General features: G+C 33.1%; 1 protein-coding gene across 3 annotated transcripts in view; it reads left to right on the top strand.

The window, feature by feature from the left end:
* The window catches only part of LOC105229064 (proton-coupled amino acid transporter-like protein CG1139), an 82,102-nt gene that overhangs the window by 30,438 nt on the left and 34,407 nt on the right, over positions 1-17,257 (top strand). Inside the window, exon 1 of one of the 3 annotated variants that reach the window (XM_011209135.4) lies at positions 10,239-11,071. The exons of the other annotated variants lie outside the window; for them this stretch is intronic. Coding sequence (XP_011207437.1) covers positions 11,018-11,071 — 54 coding nt within the window. The 5' untranslated portion in view covers positions 10,239-11,017. Of the gene's footprint in view, positions 1-10,238; positions 11,072-17,257 lie in introns of those variants that run through there. 3 annotated transcript variants of the gene reach the window in all.

Genomic DNA, 17,257 nt, shown 5'->3' with positions numbered 1-17,257 from the left:
GGGATTCGAAGTCACAAGTAACAATTTCTGTGCTCATCAAAAAACTAACAAGTCGTAGATAATTTCCCCTATCTTGGAACCATGATTAACGCCAACACGACGACATTGACATAGTTGAATGGACGAAAACACTCCATCTGAAAGTATTCGACGCAAGTTCCAGGTGGAAAAGGACCTGGCTTCGCTTTCGATTGGAGCTCCGAGAGTATTCGACGCAGTACCCGTTGGGTAACCAGATATTGCTAAGCGCAACTACTAAATTTGGGGAGTTGGTGTTTTAGGATTGTCGAAATGGGTTATAGAGGCAGGAATATACATACATCATCCAATCATTGATTTTGGGGAAAGGCTCCGAGTGAAAAACCTTTCATCAAATAGAACTTTGGGTCTGGCTACGACTTGCCGTCGTCAAATATAGCTTTTTATAAGTAACTGGGGTTACTAATAACAACCAAACACTTCATAAAATCTAAGCATAATTTCCTTATTTAGAAACCTGAGCAATAATTCGCAAATAATCGCTAATCTATTTCCATTATATACAACTGCTGCAAACCCTCAAACAACTTGGCAACCCTTTCACAGTTTTTTCCAACTTCTGTAGTTCAAATTACGGCGCACATTAATTAAAAAGCATTAAAAAAGTATGCAAAAAAAGAAAAGAAGACATTGCAAACGATGCATAAATTGATTTAGACTTCGTCAGCAGCAACAACAATGACAACAACAAAGTAGCGAAATATTTATTTTGCGCATCAAAATTGTCAGTTTGGCGCGCTGGAAATTACCCAATGACCGATGGGTGTTCTCTCGGCTACTATTTCATACGAGCAGTACGCTTACTCTTTTCGCGCGACATTCGCACACGCGTCATACGCATTCCGGACGGAGTTCATCTTCTACACTGCTCGTAGGTATGCTTGTGTGTTCGTATTTCCTGCCGATGATGATGTTGATCAATTTATAGTAATCAAGCAATAAATTTAGAATATTTAAAAACGCCATCTCGTCATCAACGCAGCATTTTTTAAAAAGTTAACAAGTCACAGCGTCATGCAGACATACATATGTACATGCATACATAGTACATATACTCGTCTTTATGGTGTCATAACGGCATGATGATTGCGCGAATTGAGAGAAATGCGAAATGTCAGTGTTTGACATGTGCAATTGAAAGTTAACGAAAATTTTATTTATATAATTCTGCTCGCTCTGCTATTTAAACATGTAGACATACCGACATAAAATACGTTTTAGTGACTTTTTCGGAACGTCGAAATATATTTTGTCATTGATCAGTTATTAAGCAAATTTATCACGTGCTGGAATGTGCTACGGAGGTGTTGGTATTTCTGTAAATAATGCCGCATTTTCACGTACTAATTATTTTGCACTCGATAGCATGTGTTCAGATATTCTCTAATACAAATAGAAATACTTTCCAGTCACACATAGTCATGTTTTTTGTCTGATAAAATTAGTCGCATTTTTACCATATCCGTTGTGGTTTTTGTTACGAGCGTTGTTGTAAATAAATATTTTAAATACTCGGAAATATTTCTAGTACTGTTTTAATTGTTTTTTAAGTTATTGGCATAATTTTGTAATATTTTGAGTACTTGAAAATATTTTTATATTGACTTCATTATATATGTATGTATATTAGCCCCCATAAGACAATGATATATTACTACTAGGAGAAAAATGTAGTAAAACTTTGTTCATAATTTTAATATTCTTAATTTAATCTTCAAAATCCATGTCGACCCCTTCAACGTAGTCCGCGTTGGCCTCTATACACTCTGCTAACGTTTTTTCCAATCCTCGACACAGTTGTTAAACTCAATTTCCGGCATAGCCTCCGGCTTCCTTGGATCGGTCGTTTGAGTTTGCAACAGCCAGAAGTAACATAGAGCTCAATCAGGCATATACAGTGGTCGCTACTGGATATGGGTTGAAAATTTGTCGAAACGCACACGAAGAATCTATGCAGTATGCGACGGTACAGGGTTGTGGTGCAAAAACCAAGAGTTGTAGACCCAAAATTCCGGCCTCTTTTCACGAACCCCTTCTTGCAAACGACGCACAACACTCAAATAAGTAGTATTCATTGTTGACAATTTGTCCGGTCGGACCTCGATACTCGAAGAAGACAGTCAGCATAATCTTTAATTTTGACCTGTTTTGACTTGTTTTTTCGGCTTCGGCTCACCTTTGCCACGATATTCGGCCGATTGATTGCCTCTTTCTAAGTCTTAAGCATATATCCAAAACTCATCGTCAGTAATATTACGTTTCATGACATTATGGTATTCAGAAAGCATTGTTTCACAGACGTTAACGCTACGCTGTTTTTCGAAAGAATATAGTGATTTTGAAACCAATCGCGCTTTCACTATCCTTAGGCCCAAATGATCTTTCAAAATGACTTTCAATGAATCTTCTGATTTTCCAAAGATGCCAGTAAGATCTCAGACTGTTAAATGTCGATTCTCAAGCACCAATTTCTTTATTTCATTGACGTGTTGATCATCAGCCGATGTTGATGACCGTCCTGAGCGTGGTTCGTCGTCAAGGTGTTCTCAACCCTATTTGACTAATTTTTACCAATCAAAAACACTTGCATGCGGCAAACAATTATTACCGAAGGCCTTTTCCCACATTCTGAACTTTTGGCAGCTGAAATTTGATTCCGCACCCAAAATTTAATAGATCATAAGAACTTTACAAATCAACAAAGACATTTAAGCGTATTTGCAAACTTGCTGAGATGGCTAATGAGAGTTTCAGTAGGCCAAAGATAAGACTATTGTAATTTTTTAGTCTCAGTCTTTTCAAGGTTGGACAGTGAAAAAAGTGCACGAATGTTCCCACCTCACCTTCTTCCATACAACTTTGTCAACTAATGTTCGACAAGTTTTAAACCTTACGGATGAATGCCTATTGGACAATGTCTAGTCCTCACTAAAAGATGAACTTTGCTAATAGCAAGTAGTTCAGTAGATCTCATATATTATACACTAGGGAAAAGGAACCTTGCAATCGCACACGAGCAGTCGACTAAGCGCACACGAGTTTACTGTTCCAGTGCTAGAACGCAAGATGCCACTGGTGGTCCAAATCTGTTCCATTCTCTTGTGAGCGCTGATTAGCTCGCCGCCTTTGCAGCCATTCAGCTATGAGCAGAGACCCAAATAAGTCTGATGATGAGATGAAGTAGCGTTATGCTATTTCTAGTGAGTACAGACACTTAGCAATCTTCACACTAGCGTTGCCTTTCTGTTGTTGAAGTAAATGCACAGCTTTCCTTCCCTTCCTTCCAGAAAACTTCCTCATCAAAAACTTTTTTCCAGCGACTTTTCTCTATTCACGTATACCTCATGTGTATGTGAGCAGAGAAAGTTTTCCCCACCTTTTCCTTATAGCTCCTCTACAGAAATATAAGGATATGTTTTGCTGCTTTGTTTCGGGCTCATACGCATAGATCCATGATTCGTCACCTGTGACGATCTTATAATCGTCTTTTGAAGCACCGCGATCGTATTTTTTCAGCATTTCTTTACACCAATCCACACGAGCTTTTGAGAAATGCATAGGCATGCCTCTGAAGATATGTTACATGACGGTACTGCATTATCAGTTCACGTACGGCATCGATGTACGGAATTCGTCTTTGAGCGAGCGTCGGCCACGATTGAATTCGTTGTAATAGTTTTTCACAGTGCTATATTCATAGCCAGTTGTGAAGAAGGAATCGAAGCCAGAATAAACCGAGAAAACTTTAGTAGAATCTTTTTCGATCAAATAAAGGCTAAGGGAGTGTCTTACAATTTTTTATTATTATTGTTTATTAGATGCATTATAAAATGTTATATATATCTAACATAGTAAGGCGTGCTAGTTGCTGTGGCCTGTCACGCCTTTATTGGAGTAATTTTAATATCACATACTACAATTAATTAATCTATGTTGTTTCAAGGGTAGGGTTGGTTAATTTGAAATACAATTTACATTACAATTTCATATTTTAATATATACATATTTGTAAATTTCTTTCGCAATATATTTTGAGAATTAAACTAATTATTTACTACAATAAGTAAGAGCTATCTTACGTTAGAGAGTGTAATAGTATGCAATAATCTAATTTGAAGATTTGTTTAATTAGTAAAATAAAACGTATTTAAGAATATTTAAAAATGTGAGAATAATTATTTAAATGAACTTAACTCTACAAAAATGTATATAAACTTGGCTAGTCGAAAAAGTATTTTCGCATTTGTCAATAGATGTCGTTGCAGTCGTATATCTCCAGCACTAATAAACACATTGTATCATACCAAATAGTGTTGGAAAGGTGGGATTTTAAAAATGTAAATTCGAGGAAGTTACATTTACAGACGTTCAAAAATGAGTGAAAATAATGAAGAAATTCCTTATATTTTGAAATTTTTGTATAAAAAAGTGAAGAATACCATGCAAGCCACCAATGAAATTTGTGACGTTTACGGAAACGATGCTGTATAAGTTCGTTTAACACAACAATGGTTCGCTCGCTACCTTTCTGGCAATTTCGAAATTTCGATTTACACTGATGAAAGTTTTACACTGATGGAATAATGTCTCTAGCGGAAAAATGGCAAAAAGTACATATGTATTTGTTTATTTATCTATTGGTATAAATATAAAAACAAAAATAAGTTGAAGTTTGATTAGAAATACGAAAAGACTTTTTCGACTACCCAATATATTCTGTATAATCGCGAACTAGTCCATCAGTTTTTGAAATATTGAACTGAAATGTTGCACTGATCCTTTTTCAACCAGAAGCTGCGTATTTGTCGAAACCATCGATATCGGAACACTATAGCGTATAGCCGCCATACAAACAGAACGATTGGAATCAATCTCCTGTAAAGAATCTTTGTCCTTTTGGCATCGTAAACAAATAGCTGTCAAGTCCCACACTAATTGACATACATATGTATGGGGAGCAATCAAAAAAATCACAGTTATATGGACGTGTCCGAAACAGATTTGATCATGAGTGTATACCCTTTAAATGTTTTCCAGCGATTTATTATGAAAGTCGAGAAATTTTGCGCACTTTTTCCATCAAACTCTCCAAAATCTAAGATAATACGAGTATGACGTCAATAATAAATTAACGTGAAAGCTTCTTTACAATAAGGGTAATCTGATACTTCAACGCTACGCACTATTTTTTTTTAAATTTCTAAAGCGTTGCATATTTTTCAGCTCTTCTCTGAGAGCGCTACCCTCTTCCTCATCACGTGATGTATGTTCGGATTTCTATTTCCTACTCATATGCGCTGATATTTATATAACAACAAATATGCTAAGAAAAGAAATCACAATTCCTTCTATGGCTCACCGATTACACATACCAATGAATAGTGGAAAATTTTGTGAATGAGAGTTTTGTACTTCATTTTTGTATTTGTCTTCCATTCCATTTAAGCAATTAACGTACATGTGTATGTTTTTGTGTAATCAAGCATTAAATTATGAGTACATGTTTACACTTATACCCTGTACGAAATGATGAGCATAATGATGCCATTGATGAGATTGATGAGATTTGTAGCGTCTTCGAAACGCTTAAAATGGAATAGCTTTACTATTTTAGTCGAAAAAATTTGTAAAAATTCTCTTGATAACAAGAAGGAATACTGGTTGTCGCTGGGTTCGATAAAAGATCTTAAAAAATCTGAACGCAACTCATAGATGAGAAAAAGGAAATCACGGCCTCCTCCGTGGATGTAACCTTGCCAAAAATTCGTCCGACAATGACATGCGGTCAGTAAAAATCAAAAATGTTCAAAATTGCGGGATTTTTTTTAAAGTAGTTTATACCAAAGTTTTGGTCAGAACTTGATTTTCCAACTGATCAAAAAGCTGGAAGACCATTATGTGGACAGAACATGCAGTGATCTATCGATTTTTTCTTAAATTTCACATTACTTGCTGCCCTTAAATATATGGCAACCCTTTTTTCACCATATTATTTATAAATTTTTCCTACAGGGTTCTTTCTATTTAAAAATTAGACACCAGCCTTAGTCATTATTGATATATTCAGTTTACACAAAAGTCTCCAAAAGTAAGTAGCTGTCTGTTATTCATATCTGAAACACAAATCACTTAATACTAGCAATATGCAGGTCTGTAATCCCTACGCTATGAGTATGTGTCTCATATTAGCAAAGTTACTAATTAAGTTAGAATGCCACTAAATATACATACATAAGTACAATAGGTTGCAAATATTTTGCAAGTCAGCTGCCCTTTGACGTGCTTATTTACGATCTTTTATTGGCTGCAGTCGAACAAGATTTTACAAGCCTTATATTTACAATACTTATATACATACATATGTGTATACATATTTACTTATGTATGTATGTGTACTTATCTATGTTATCGAATTCTTAAGAAGTTTGATATGACAATTCTATAATTTGCTATCTATTTTTTCTTCTTAATAAAGTATATACTGGTATATATGTATGTATGTATGTATGTATATTTGTATTTTTGCACATATACATATATGTATATACATATATATATATCCAAATTAAGTACTGCTATTTTTATTGATAAGATATTGTCTGTTATTCATTCCGATAACAAACAGGTAGGTAACAGGTAGGCATTGGGCACCTATAAAAGTAGTATATCATCATTACAGTTATTATTATTATTATTATTATTATTACTTTATTTTAAGTATGTAGTAAGATTTTAATTAAAGCAATTTAGTGCACAAAAACGTAATATGATGAAATAAAAATTATTTTATAATAATAATTTGAATGATTGTTTGCAATTGGTGGGTACTAAAGTAATATTACCTCAATTTTTAATTACTTTCACGTACTTTTATATATATATGTATATCTACATATATAAACACATATATGCATACTTACATACATATCCACAAAATACGGTAACTTCTCTCTAATATTTTTTAAGAAATCTTAACTACTTTGGTTGCCCACTTGCCTTGCCGTCTCTAACATCAGCACATCCTTTGTCTGTGTTTTTAAGTGACCGGTACATCCAGTTTACGCGTACACACTTACTTACTTCCAAAGGTATTAATTGTTTGAAAAAAAAAATAAATAAAACGACATATAACGATATCTTTTATACATTTAAAATGTGTGTGTTGTTCAGGTTATTCTTCCGGTTAAAACCTTTATTTGTAGTTATTTGTTGTGTTTTTGTTCCACTATAAGGATATTGTGCTAAAAATGCCTCTCCCAGCATGATCTCTATACTATACACATATAGTACATGTACGTATGTATATCAGTATCAATAAATATTAGAAATACTTCAACTGGACTATTGCTTGCTACTATCGAAGAACCAGGCGATGAATCAAGAGGACTTCTAAGCTAAAGACATTTGACTGCTGTGGGGAAGTATGGTATGTACAAACTGTTACGTACTTATTTGAATAGCCGAAACTATTTTTCAGATCAATTTCAAACTTTGTGCGAATATTTTTCAAAATATATGTTTTCGATGTTATTATATACATATGCAAAGAAATCCATCTTTTAAATTGACAAATTCATTGAATTAGAATTTCATTTCGAGGTTCACCACTTTTTTAAAGAAAAAATACAGACATTTCAAATTTATTACAATTCGCAAAAACATGCTTTGGCATTTATATTTTGAAGATTATCTCTTTCAAATATTGGCCGCGACTACGCCTCAGATGGTCCATCCGTTGGGTCCAATTTTCGATGACTCGTGCAAGCATTTTTACTTGTAACTGGTGAATGTCACGCGTGATGTTTTGCTCCAAAGCCTAAATCGAAACGGAATTGTCCGCATAGACTTTAGGTTTTACATATCTCCACAGAAAAAAGTCTAACGTTGCGATATCACACGATCTTCGTGGTCAATTAACCAGCTGAAAGCTTGAAATTATCTGCTCACCGAAGTGTTCTCTCCAAAAATCCGTTGATTAATACGATGTTTGGAAAATGGGACCGCCTACTTGATGTCGCCAAGATCACAAGCTTCGATTTCAGACATCAAACATCGGATATCATCTCGCGATGGTTCTACGGGCCCACAAACAACACTAAGCCGTTGTTTTTTCGGCATGAAATGGCAGCGTGCCATAAAATAATTAATAATAAATGCAGTTCTTTATACGAGAATTCACAGAAAGACCTTGTGGGTAAAAATGTTAAAATGTAAATAATGCCTTGAATAACTAAAAATCTGATTTTTAAAGTTTTGAATTGAAATGCGTGTGAAAAGTACGACCGTCCAATAAAACCTTGGAAAATTCAAAAGTAAAATCTCGATAGGAAGTAGGAAATCTAATATACAAGTATTTCAGTAAACATTTCTTAATATGTAATAACATATTTTTCCTTCGACACTTTCGGGATGACCTAAAATTTATTAATATTAGTAAAATGATGGCATAAATTCTACCAATGGCCTATGGCAATTTTTTGGAGCGCATAGCCGTCTTCGATTCGCCACTGCACTGATTTATTAAATTATCGAATTTTATACAATAAGTTGTAAGTTTATTTCCTTATAACTGTCTCATACACTACATAGCTCTACTAAATTATGCCAATGTATCTGAAATTTATACCAGTTACTGTTCGATTCACTATTCTAGGTTCTGTCCGCTTTGTATGTATAAGCTTCACTCTCTTTCCCATTTCAGTCAATGTAGATAAAAACAAAAATAAATTTGAATTTTATTTATAAGAATTATACCAGTTACTATTCACTACTTTTCTGAGCGCTATCTATTAGATCGTCACTCTTTTCAGCCAATATATGCAAATAGGTGAAAGCAAAAATAAATTTGATCAGTTGACTTCAAACAATTGGTAGTTGGTGGCTACAAACTTTTTTATAACCTTCTAGATTATGCCAGTTTATTTGATTTATACCAGTTACGATCCCATTTGCTAAATTTTGGAATTAGAAAGCTATATTTAGTAGCTTATGAAGAATTAGTTTTTAAAAATCACATCACTAATCAATGAAGGTACATATACATATATGCATACACTAGTTGCCAGAATACTAATCTTTTGTAGACCAGTTTGAAATCAGTGCAAGTAGTCTAGTCGTAAGTTAGTATAATATATAATATCTGATTAGCTTCCTCTTGCCCTGCAGAGTGTATAGTATCTCTACGCTTCTATAATTATTAAAATTAATGTATGCCTTTCATTTATTTTCGTCGCACAAGTGAGAGCTATTATTAGAGTTCTAATTGCAATAAAAAAAAAACAAAAAAAACATTTGCATGGATTGCACAGAAACACTCGCCACTAAACTCACTCTCACTTTACGAGCAATAAACTATAGTTTTTCAAATGCTTTTTACGCGCTTAGAAGTAGCGACAGACAAATCAACAAACACTAGCAAGTGTGGATGTTTGTATGTGTGTATATCTGAATGTATATTTCTATGTAGGGATGTGTGTTTGCACACTCAGAGAGACAAAAGTGATTGCATTCACCATACAACTTCGAAACAACCACTGCTTTGCACATAAATACTTATGTAGGTATTATTGTTATATAAAAGCGCAACAACAAAAACATGTTTACTACTACACCAAAAACGTACACACATACACTTGAATGAAATTGAAAACGCAGAGAGGACCTCAAACCGACTGCAGCAGGACGAACGCACACGCAGATATAACGGACGAACTGACTTACCGACCGACCAACCGATCGCTGCACGAAAACGGACAGCCAGAACGTGTTACCGACAGTCAAAACGCATTTCCGACAGTCAGAACGTGCATCCAACAAGCAGCCGAAGCGTCAAACAGTCGTTAGTGGTGTTCCGCCGAAACAGGGGAAGTAGCCGACAAACAAAGCAGGCACATAAACACACCAACACATGCATTCTATATGAAAATCAAACAAATGAATGAACGTAGCATGCACACACACGTGCACATACATGCACACACATGTACATATATACATGTGCATAGTTGGGGGAAAGGGCAAACACAAGCAAACGAACAAACCGTCAGAACGTTGAACCGACTAACGTAGCACACAGAAAACACAGAAAACGGCGAAACGGAGCTCTAGCGGCGATGTTGGTGCTTGTCTGTGTTGGTTGTAAGTGACTGCATTTCGTTGTCGATGGTGGCGCTATAGTCTGTATTGCCGCGGCGTTGGCTCTGAACTCCGATTGCCGCGGCGGGTTGTGTTCGTTCGTCGAAATGGCAATGTTGGCATTCTTGCTTTGAATGTCAAACAGTGCGGTTGTCTCTTTTCGGTACTTGTAAATTTACACCAGCAAAGCCAGACAAGACATACATAAATTGGAATTCATACTTTCAATAAGCATAAATACCCAAAATTCATTTAAAGTAATCTCAAACGTAACGGCAAATTGATATTTTTACGAAATTGCAATTGCGAAGCTAAAATATACAAAATTCACTCAAAAAAAAACATTAAAATTTTTTTCGAGCAATTTTGTAGCTTAGTACTTAAAAACGCATTACCGTTGCGTTACTGCTATGAAATTTACTTCTAATATAACGTAATTTAAAACGGAATTTTGTAACTAAACAAAGACTGTTCGAATCGTATAACGATAGCATACTTAGTAAGCGCGCTTAGTATAGTTAGTTTGGAAGTTTCTGGAACACAGTTTGAGAAGCATTTGAAAACGTTGTAAAGTCGTGCGGTCGTGTGTTTTTGAAACTCTGCTTTTATGTACTTAAGTCAACACGCACAAACGGAGTTAAGGCACACACACACACACACATTTAAGGCTCGTGATTATACGAAAGCAAAAGAGAGTATAACAAATAGCAAAAAAGCAGAAACGAAGTCGCTTCACCACTTGTGCAACAAAAACAACAGCCCAAGGTCATTGCAGAATCTCGAGACGTAAGCTTTTCGGATATAATTTAAGTTTCGCGGGATCGTGTAACGAGAAGTCGAGATCATGAGTTTCCACAAGAGTGACTCACGCACGCCGCTGGCGCCCACGTCATATACCGTAAGTACTTAGAAATTATTAACGCCATGTCAGTCGTCATATATAGGTTATGAGTATATATTTATTTAAATTTATATATAAGATACGTATGATTCGCAATTGCTGCCTGGAATAATGCACCCGCTGCTGTTTAGCAAAAAATACCCGGTTCGAAGCGATTTGTTGCGCTTTTTTCAGCATATCGAATTGTCGTTAGTTGTCGGCAGGCCAGACTCTTCGTAGTATTGTATGCACTAATGTGTCTAGCAGCATATGTATTGTCTTATGACAATTTCTAAGGGTCGGGAAGTAGTGTCGAAACAGGCCCAAAGCGGTTCATTAAATTGAATTCTACTGTTTTTAATTTTATTTTGAGCGTTTTCTAATGCCTCACACAGATTGGGAAGTTGCATAAGCAGAAGTCACTGCTTAGCGCATGAGAGTTTTGCGATGCGGAGTGTGGTGTATAATTATATTAATGAAGTTGATTGTAATGTTGTTGTAAATATGCAATGTTGTTGTAAATATACAATGTTTTTGTAAAAATGTGTTCAATTTGCTTTTGATGCATATATTTTAAGTTCAATGGTATTCATTTGTATGAAATTGATTTTGAAAATTAGAATTGTTAGATAGAGCGCGGGAGGGAGAGAGGGAGAGTATTGTGAAATTGCGTTGCTTCTAAGGTATGGAATTAATTTAACGGAAAGCTAGGTGTAAATGATACAATTTTTAAAGTATAGGTTTCGAATCCATAAGAAAATAATTTATTAAAAAATATTAATATTTTTATTATATTTAAAATTTTTCTCATGATGAATTTGAGATTGTTGCTTTGTATTGATAAATCTACTAAAAAATGTTTTAGAATTAAAAAAAGTATAAGTATAAAGCCATTTTTTTAACAAATTACTTACACCTTTTTTTGTTGTTAAATATTTTAAGAAAAGTGTTTTTTATATAATAAATACTAAAATTGTATTTTTTTCGTAAAAGTGACTTTTCGTTAAATTAATTATAAAAAAATCCATCATAGAAAAAAAAATTATAAATCAAAATATATTGTTTTTTTTTTAATGTGTGAAAATTAATAAATTAAAAAAAATAATAATAAAATGCATGAAATAATAAAAATAAAATTTTGAAAAATAAAATAACGTTTTTAAAAAAAATTGTTTACACATAAATTTTAGTAAAATCAATTTTTTAGTAAATAAATTATTATGAAATATTATTATTTTTTAAAAAGTCAAATTTTAAACAATAATATTAACAAAAATATTTATTTTTTGCTGCAAAATTTGATTTTACTAAAATTTACATGAATGTAGTATGTTAAAAAAAAGAAAAACCTTTTCCTACTAAAATAACTAAAAATCAACAATTTATTTATTATATATAAAGCACGTTAATAAGTCAGTATTTAATCTGCAAAACTTAAATTTTTAAGAAGTAATATTTATAATTTAATTATTTAATTTTTATTAAAATCATTAAACATATTAAAAAAAAAATAGTTATAAAAAATTTGACTAAAAATTATGTTATCAAAAACCAATTTTTTAATTTAAAACCTGATTTCATTAAAAATTTTTTATATTGATGTAGTATTTAAAAAAAATAGTTTTTTCTTTTTAAATAAATAAAAAAAAAACGTATAAAAAGTAAATAAAAAAAAATAAATTAGGAAAATTATGATTTAAATATTATTTTAATTTATAAAAAATACAATTAATTATAATAGTTCATTTATACTATATTTCGTTATGTTGTGTAAAAATTTATTCTCCAAAATTTACTTTTTTTAATATATAGCATTTTAAATACTGTTTTAGTATGTTTGTTAATTTAGTATTATTTTTATATATTTTTTTAGTATGGGAGCATTGAATATTAAATTTTAAATATTAAATTAAATTTGATATTTTTTGTTTAATATTAAACACTAAAAAGTTATTTTTGTAAATAAATGTTTTTTTTAAATATATTATTATTATTTGTAATTAATTAGAAACAAAATATTTTTATTTTTAAAATATATTTAATAAATATAAAAAAAAATATAAATTGACAAACATATTCTTTACATTTAATATCATATGAAATATATCAAATTAAATTTAATATTTCATACTTAGTATTCAATTTATCAGAAACAACATTTTTTATACATATGTATACATATATATTAAATTTTTAAAATATTAATATTTAATATATTAATTAATAATAATAATAATAATTATAATAATAATAAATAATAATATATATTTATTAAAAAATTATAAAATATTGTTATTCTAATTGTTTACTTTCTTTAAGTTACAGTTAATATTTTTTTAAATTAAAAAATGCTTAGTTTGTAATATATTTCAATATTTTTAATTTGTAAAAAATTATTTGCTTTCATGTAATTAATTATATTTTTTTTTGTATTTTTTTTACTACAAAAACATTCATTCTTATTTACATATGTAACTACATACTTATAAGTATATATTTTTACAAAATTTTTGTTTCGCAATTACAATTATAACTGCTTTCGAGCAAATTTCTGAATACTAAATTTAACTAAATCGCACAATTAGCAAAAAATGCGTCATGCTTTATTACCGCTGAGTAACTTACAATTGACAGCATTTATCATTTCCGACTCTTCGTTTATTTATTTACACTTTATTGTTGTTGTTGTTTTGCTTTTTCACCATCTTATCGCTACTTTCGACGCTTCCGTTTGCATATCAATCTAGCGATAGAGTATTGTTTATCTCTAAACGTCTATAAATATGTGATTAAATGTGAATATAACACATTTGTATGTATGTGTGTGTGCTTATAATTAGCCGGGCCTATAATTGGCAAGGTTTGATTGCATGCAGTTTCGTAATAAAAGTAATCATACTTACATACATATACATATGTATATGAGTATATAAGCGGTAACCGTCGTTGCCGTAGTGATATGCGCGTAATTAATAAACGAATTGGCCATAAAAATACGTTTACACGTAAATATATATTTATATATGTATGTACGTATGCATATGAACAGTATATATGTTTACAGTGAATGTATCACGCTTGCTTAGAAAAGCCACCCCTAGCATGCACTAGCTATTTCGGCTACTAGCACGCCACTAACTCCAGCCAAAAGGCTGTGCATCAAACCCAGCGAACCAAATGCTGCGCCTCCCACCACCCACTTTGCTGCATACATATGTATGTTAGTGTTGCATGCAATATGCCAGCAGTTGCATGTCTTTAGACATATTTACTGCTAGCTTTGTTTGTTTGTGTGTGTGTCGTCTATTCATGAGCTCTGTGCGGTTGGGATTTTCTTGGCTACCCACTCAACCATTTGCCAAGCAATCCCTTGTCGACCACCCTCAAATGTCACTCAACTTTGAGGCAACACACGCAACACCAAATGCCGGCGGTAGCGACGGCGCCTGCAGATCCACTACGGCCGAGTGTAGCTCTGGCGGTCACCGTGGGTTGAATGAGCACTTTTCGCCCACTCAGCATTTTTTTTGGGCTGTTTGGAGATTTAAGTATGTGCATTAAAGGCGCAGATTTTTCGTTTATTTGAAAGTCTTTTGCTAAATTGAAGAAATTTGTAATTATATTTAATAGAAATTTATATGCATTGGTTATAGGAGCTTATAAAAATTTTGAGCTCTGAAAAATTATCGAAAGAAAATGCGTTCAAACGCTGATTTTTGCTTGCCTGGTTGGTTAAAAAGGAATTCCATGAACGCCGAACCGCAAGCCGTCGTACTTAGGCCATTCTTAGGCCCAAAGTTCTCCCGGAAGTTAACCTAATTAAGCCTTATCCAGTAACTCTGTGGATTTGGTACCAAACCTGATGCTTTCCCACCCCAGCTGCCCAATGTCTCTAAAGTTGGGTCATTGGTAGCCGTGGAATATGTCACGTCTCATCCGACTAAAAGCTGGGCATTCGCAAACATATTTTTAGCGTCTCATCACTTTTCGCGCATGCTCTGCATTCCGACAATTCACTTTTCCCATTTGCGGAAAGCGGAATGTTGTAGGTAGGTGCCCAATCTGAAGACTCACAACTCAAACAATCTTTGAAGATGCGGAAGAGTCTGGGACAGCTTAGAGGAATTGTGCTCCCTGCTGCCGCCTAGCGGGCCAACTCATTTGCCTTTTCCTTTCCTTCTGTTCCTATATGGCTGGGTATACAGATGTTATTGACTAAGTTATCTGTTAAAAGTCTAGTTATTGTCTGGTTACATAATCTCAAGCCATGCGACTTAGAATTAGACTACGGAAAGTCTTAAAAGCCGTTTATCTATCCACTAAAATTTTTATGGAGTTGTCGGTTAGAGCTAAAACCTACTTGGCTTCTTTTCTTATGCCCACAATTTCGGTCTGAAAGTATGAATTATAGTCATTTAGTTCGAAGCTGCCTTCTGTGTATGCCTTACTATGGAAGAAGTCTGCACCTGTTCTTGTTACACATTTTATCCGTTCTCTAACGGAACTATTGTAACATTGTAACTTTGATCTAATCTTCTCCATTGCGGATGAAAACGATGTGTTTAATTACTCGTAGGTCGGTTTTTCTTGGTCGCATTGCCAGCTAAGCCCGAGTTCATTAACATGGTGGGGTTTGGTACCATGATCGTAGTGACGTCTAGTCTGGTTACAATGGTCTAAAATTATGAGCCAACTGGCCGAGAATGTTGTTCATACCTTACTTATATTCAATATACATTTACATACATACATACATATGTATGTTGAGAATAACCAGATTCAGATTCTCTTTGATCTTTTTAACTTATTTCGGGAATCTAATACGATTTATACATATCTCTTCCCTGTACTTTTTACAACAACAAAAAATATCAAGTTGGATATTTTTTCAAGTGTTATACGTTCAATTTAGGACTTTTTCGTGTAATATTTTATTATAAGGCAGCTTATAGGACCTTTAGGCAAACTAAATAAATCTTTCTTAGATACAAATATACATATGTATGTGTATCTACTTCATAGAGGGTATACTTATGTTTATGAGAATACGTTTTTTTTTTTTTAAATTATGTCAAAAATATTATAATGCTCTAAAAATAAAATACTTCAATGCCGATTGCCAAATAATAGCAGGAATTTTCAACCCTTACGATTAAATCGGATTACTTATAGAAATAAATATGTATGAACATATTGTACATACATATGTACATACATATGTGGGTAAACGGTGTTATATTTCTCTGCCAATAATTTTTTTTAGGTTAGGTTAGGTTAATCTGTTTGGCCAATGAGCCATTATTTTTTTAAAAAAACCAGAAGATTTTTAAAATAAAATATATAGTAAATTTAAAACTCCAAAATTAAAAAAAAAGTATTAAAAAATCTAAAATTTTGATCGGTTAATTTTTAGAAGCACATAAATATATATGTACATACTATATGTATATATTTGCTTTAAAAATTTTTTTTTTATAAAGTTTAGCTTTCATAAATATTTTCAAAAATTCTTTTCTACAAATAAATAATTTATTTCAACATCCACGTATCCACGATTTGTTCGCATTTTTTCGAATTTTTTCGAATTTTTTCCACTCCGCTATATTTATTATTTATCTGTTATATTTTTTGTCGACTCTTTTTAAGCGCTCACGTTACAGCGTTGATATCGGGGTAAAGCACGTTTTATGCCCGTTTATACCACTGAATAGCACACAGTGTGTACCTTAACAGCACTGTGTGTGTGTATGTGTGCGGCACGACATAAAAAAATTCTTGTTGCTTGAAAAAACAGTGGAATTTTCCACTGTGCGCACTCTGCATTCAGTCCGTCGATTCGTCGCAACACACACCAGTTTCGTTTTGCATTTATGCTATGCAAGCCTTCGACATTATTTATTGCTTTGTCTTTCGCCGCCAGCAAATCACGGCGGCGAGAAAGTGACAGAAGAGTATGCGAGCTGCGAGCCGTTTATGAGTGAGGCATGCTACATTCGTCATCGGGTAGTTATGTAGTCACATATTCGCTTGTATACTTTGGCCACCGCATAAACATTCTTCAATTCGATATCTCGTAACACTATATGCCGACTATAAACCAACCATACAACAACAAGTATAAGAATAATTAAACATTAGCCACTGTCGTTTTGGTAGCTATCTAATACCCAGTAGACGATTTTGAGCCTCACTTCATATTGCTTC

Source organism: Bactrocera dorsalis, chromosome 5, assembly GCF_023373825.1.
Source record: "Bactrocera dorsalis isolate Fly_Bdor chromosome 5, ASM2337382v1, whole genome shotgun sequence".
NCBI classification, from domain to species: Eukaryota; Metazoa; Arthropoda; class Insecta; order Diptera; family Tephritidae; genus Bactrocera; species Bactrocera dorsalis.
Note: the sequence above shows the minus strand (reverse complement) of the source record. Positions and strands in the feature narration are given on the sequence as shown.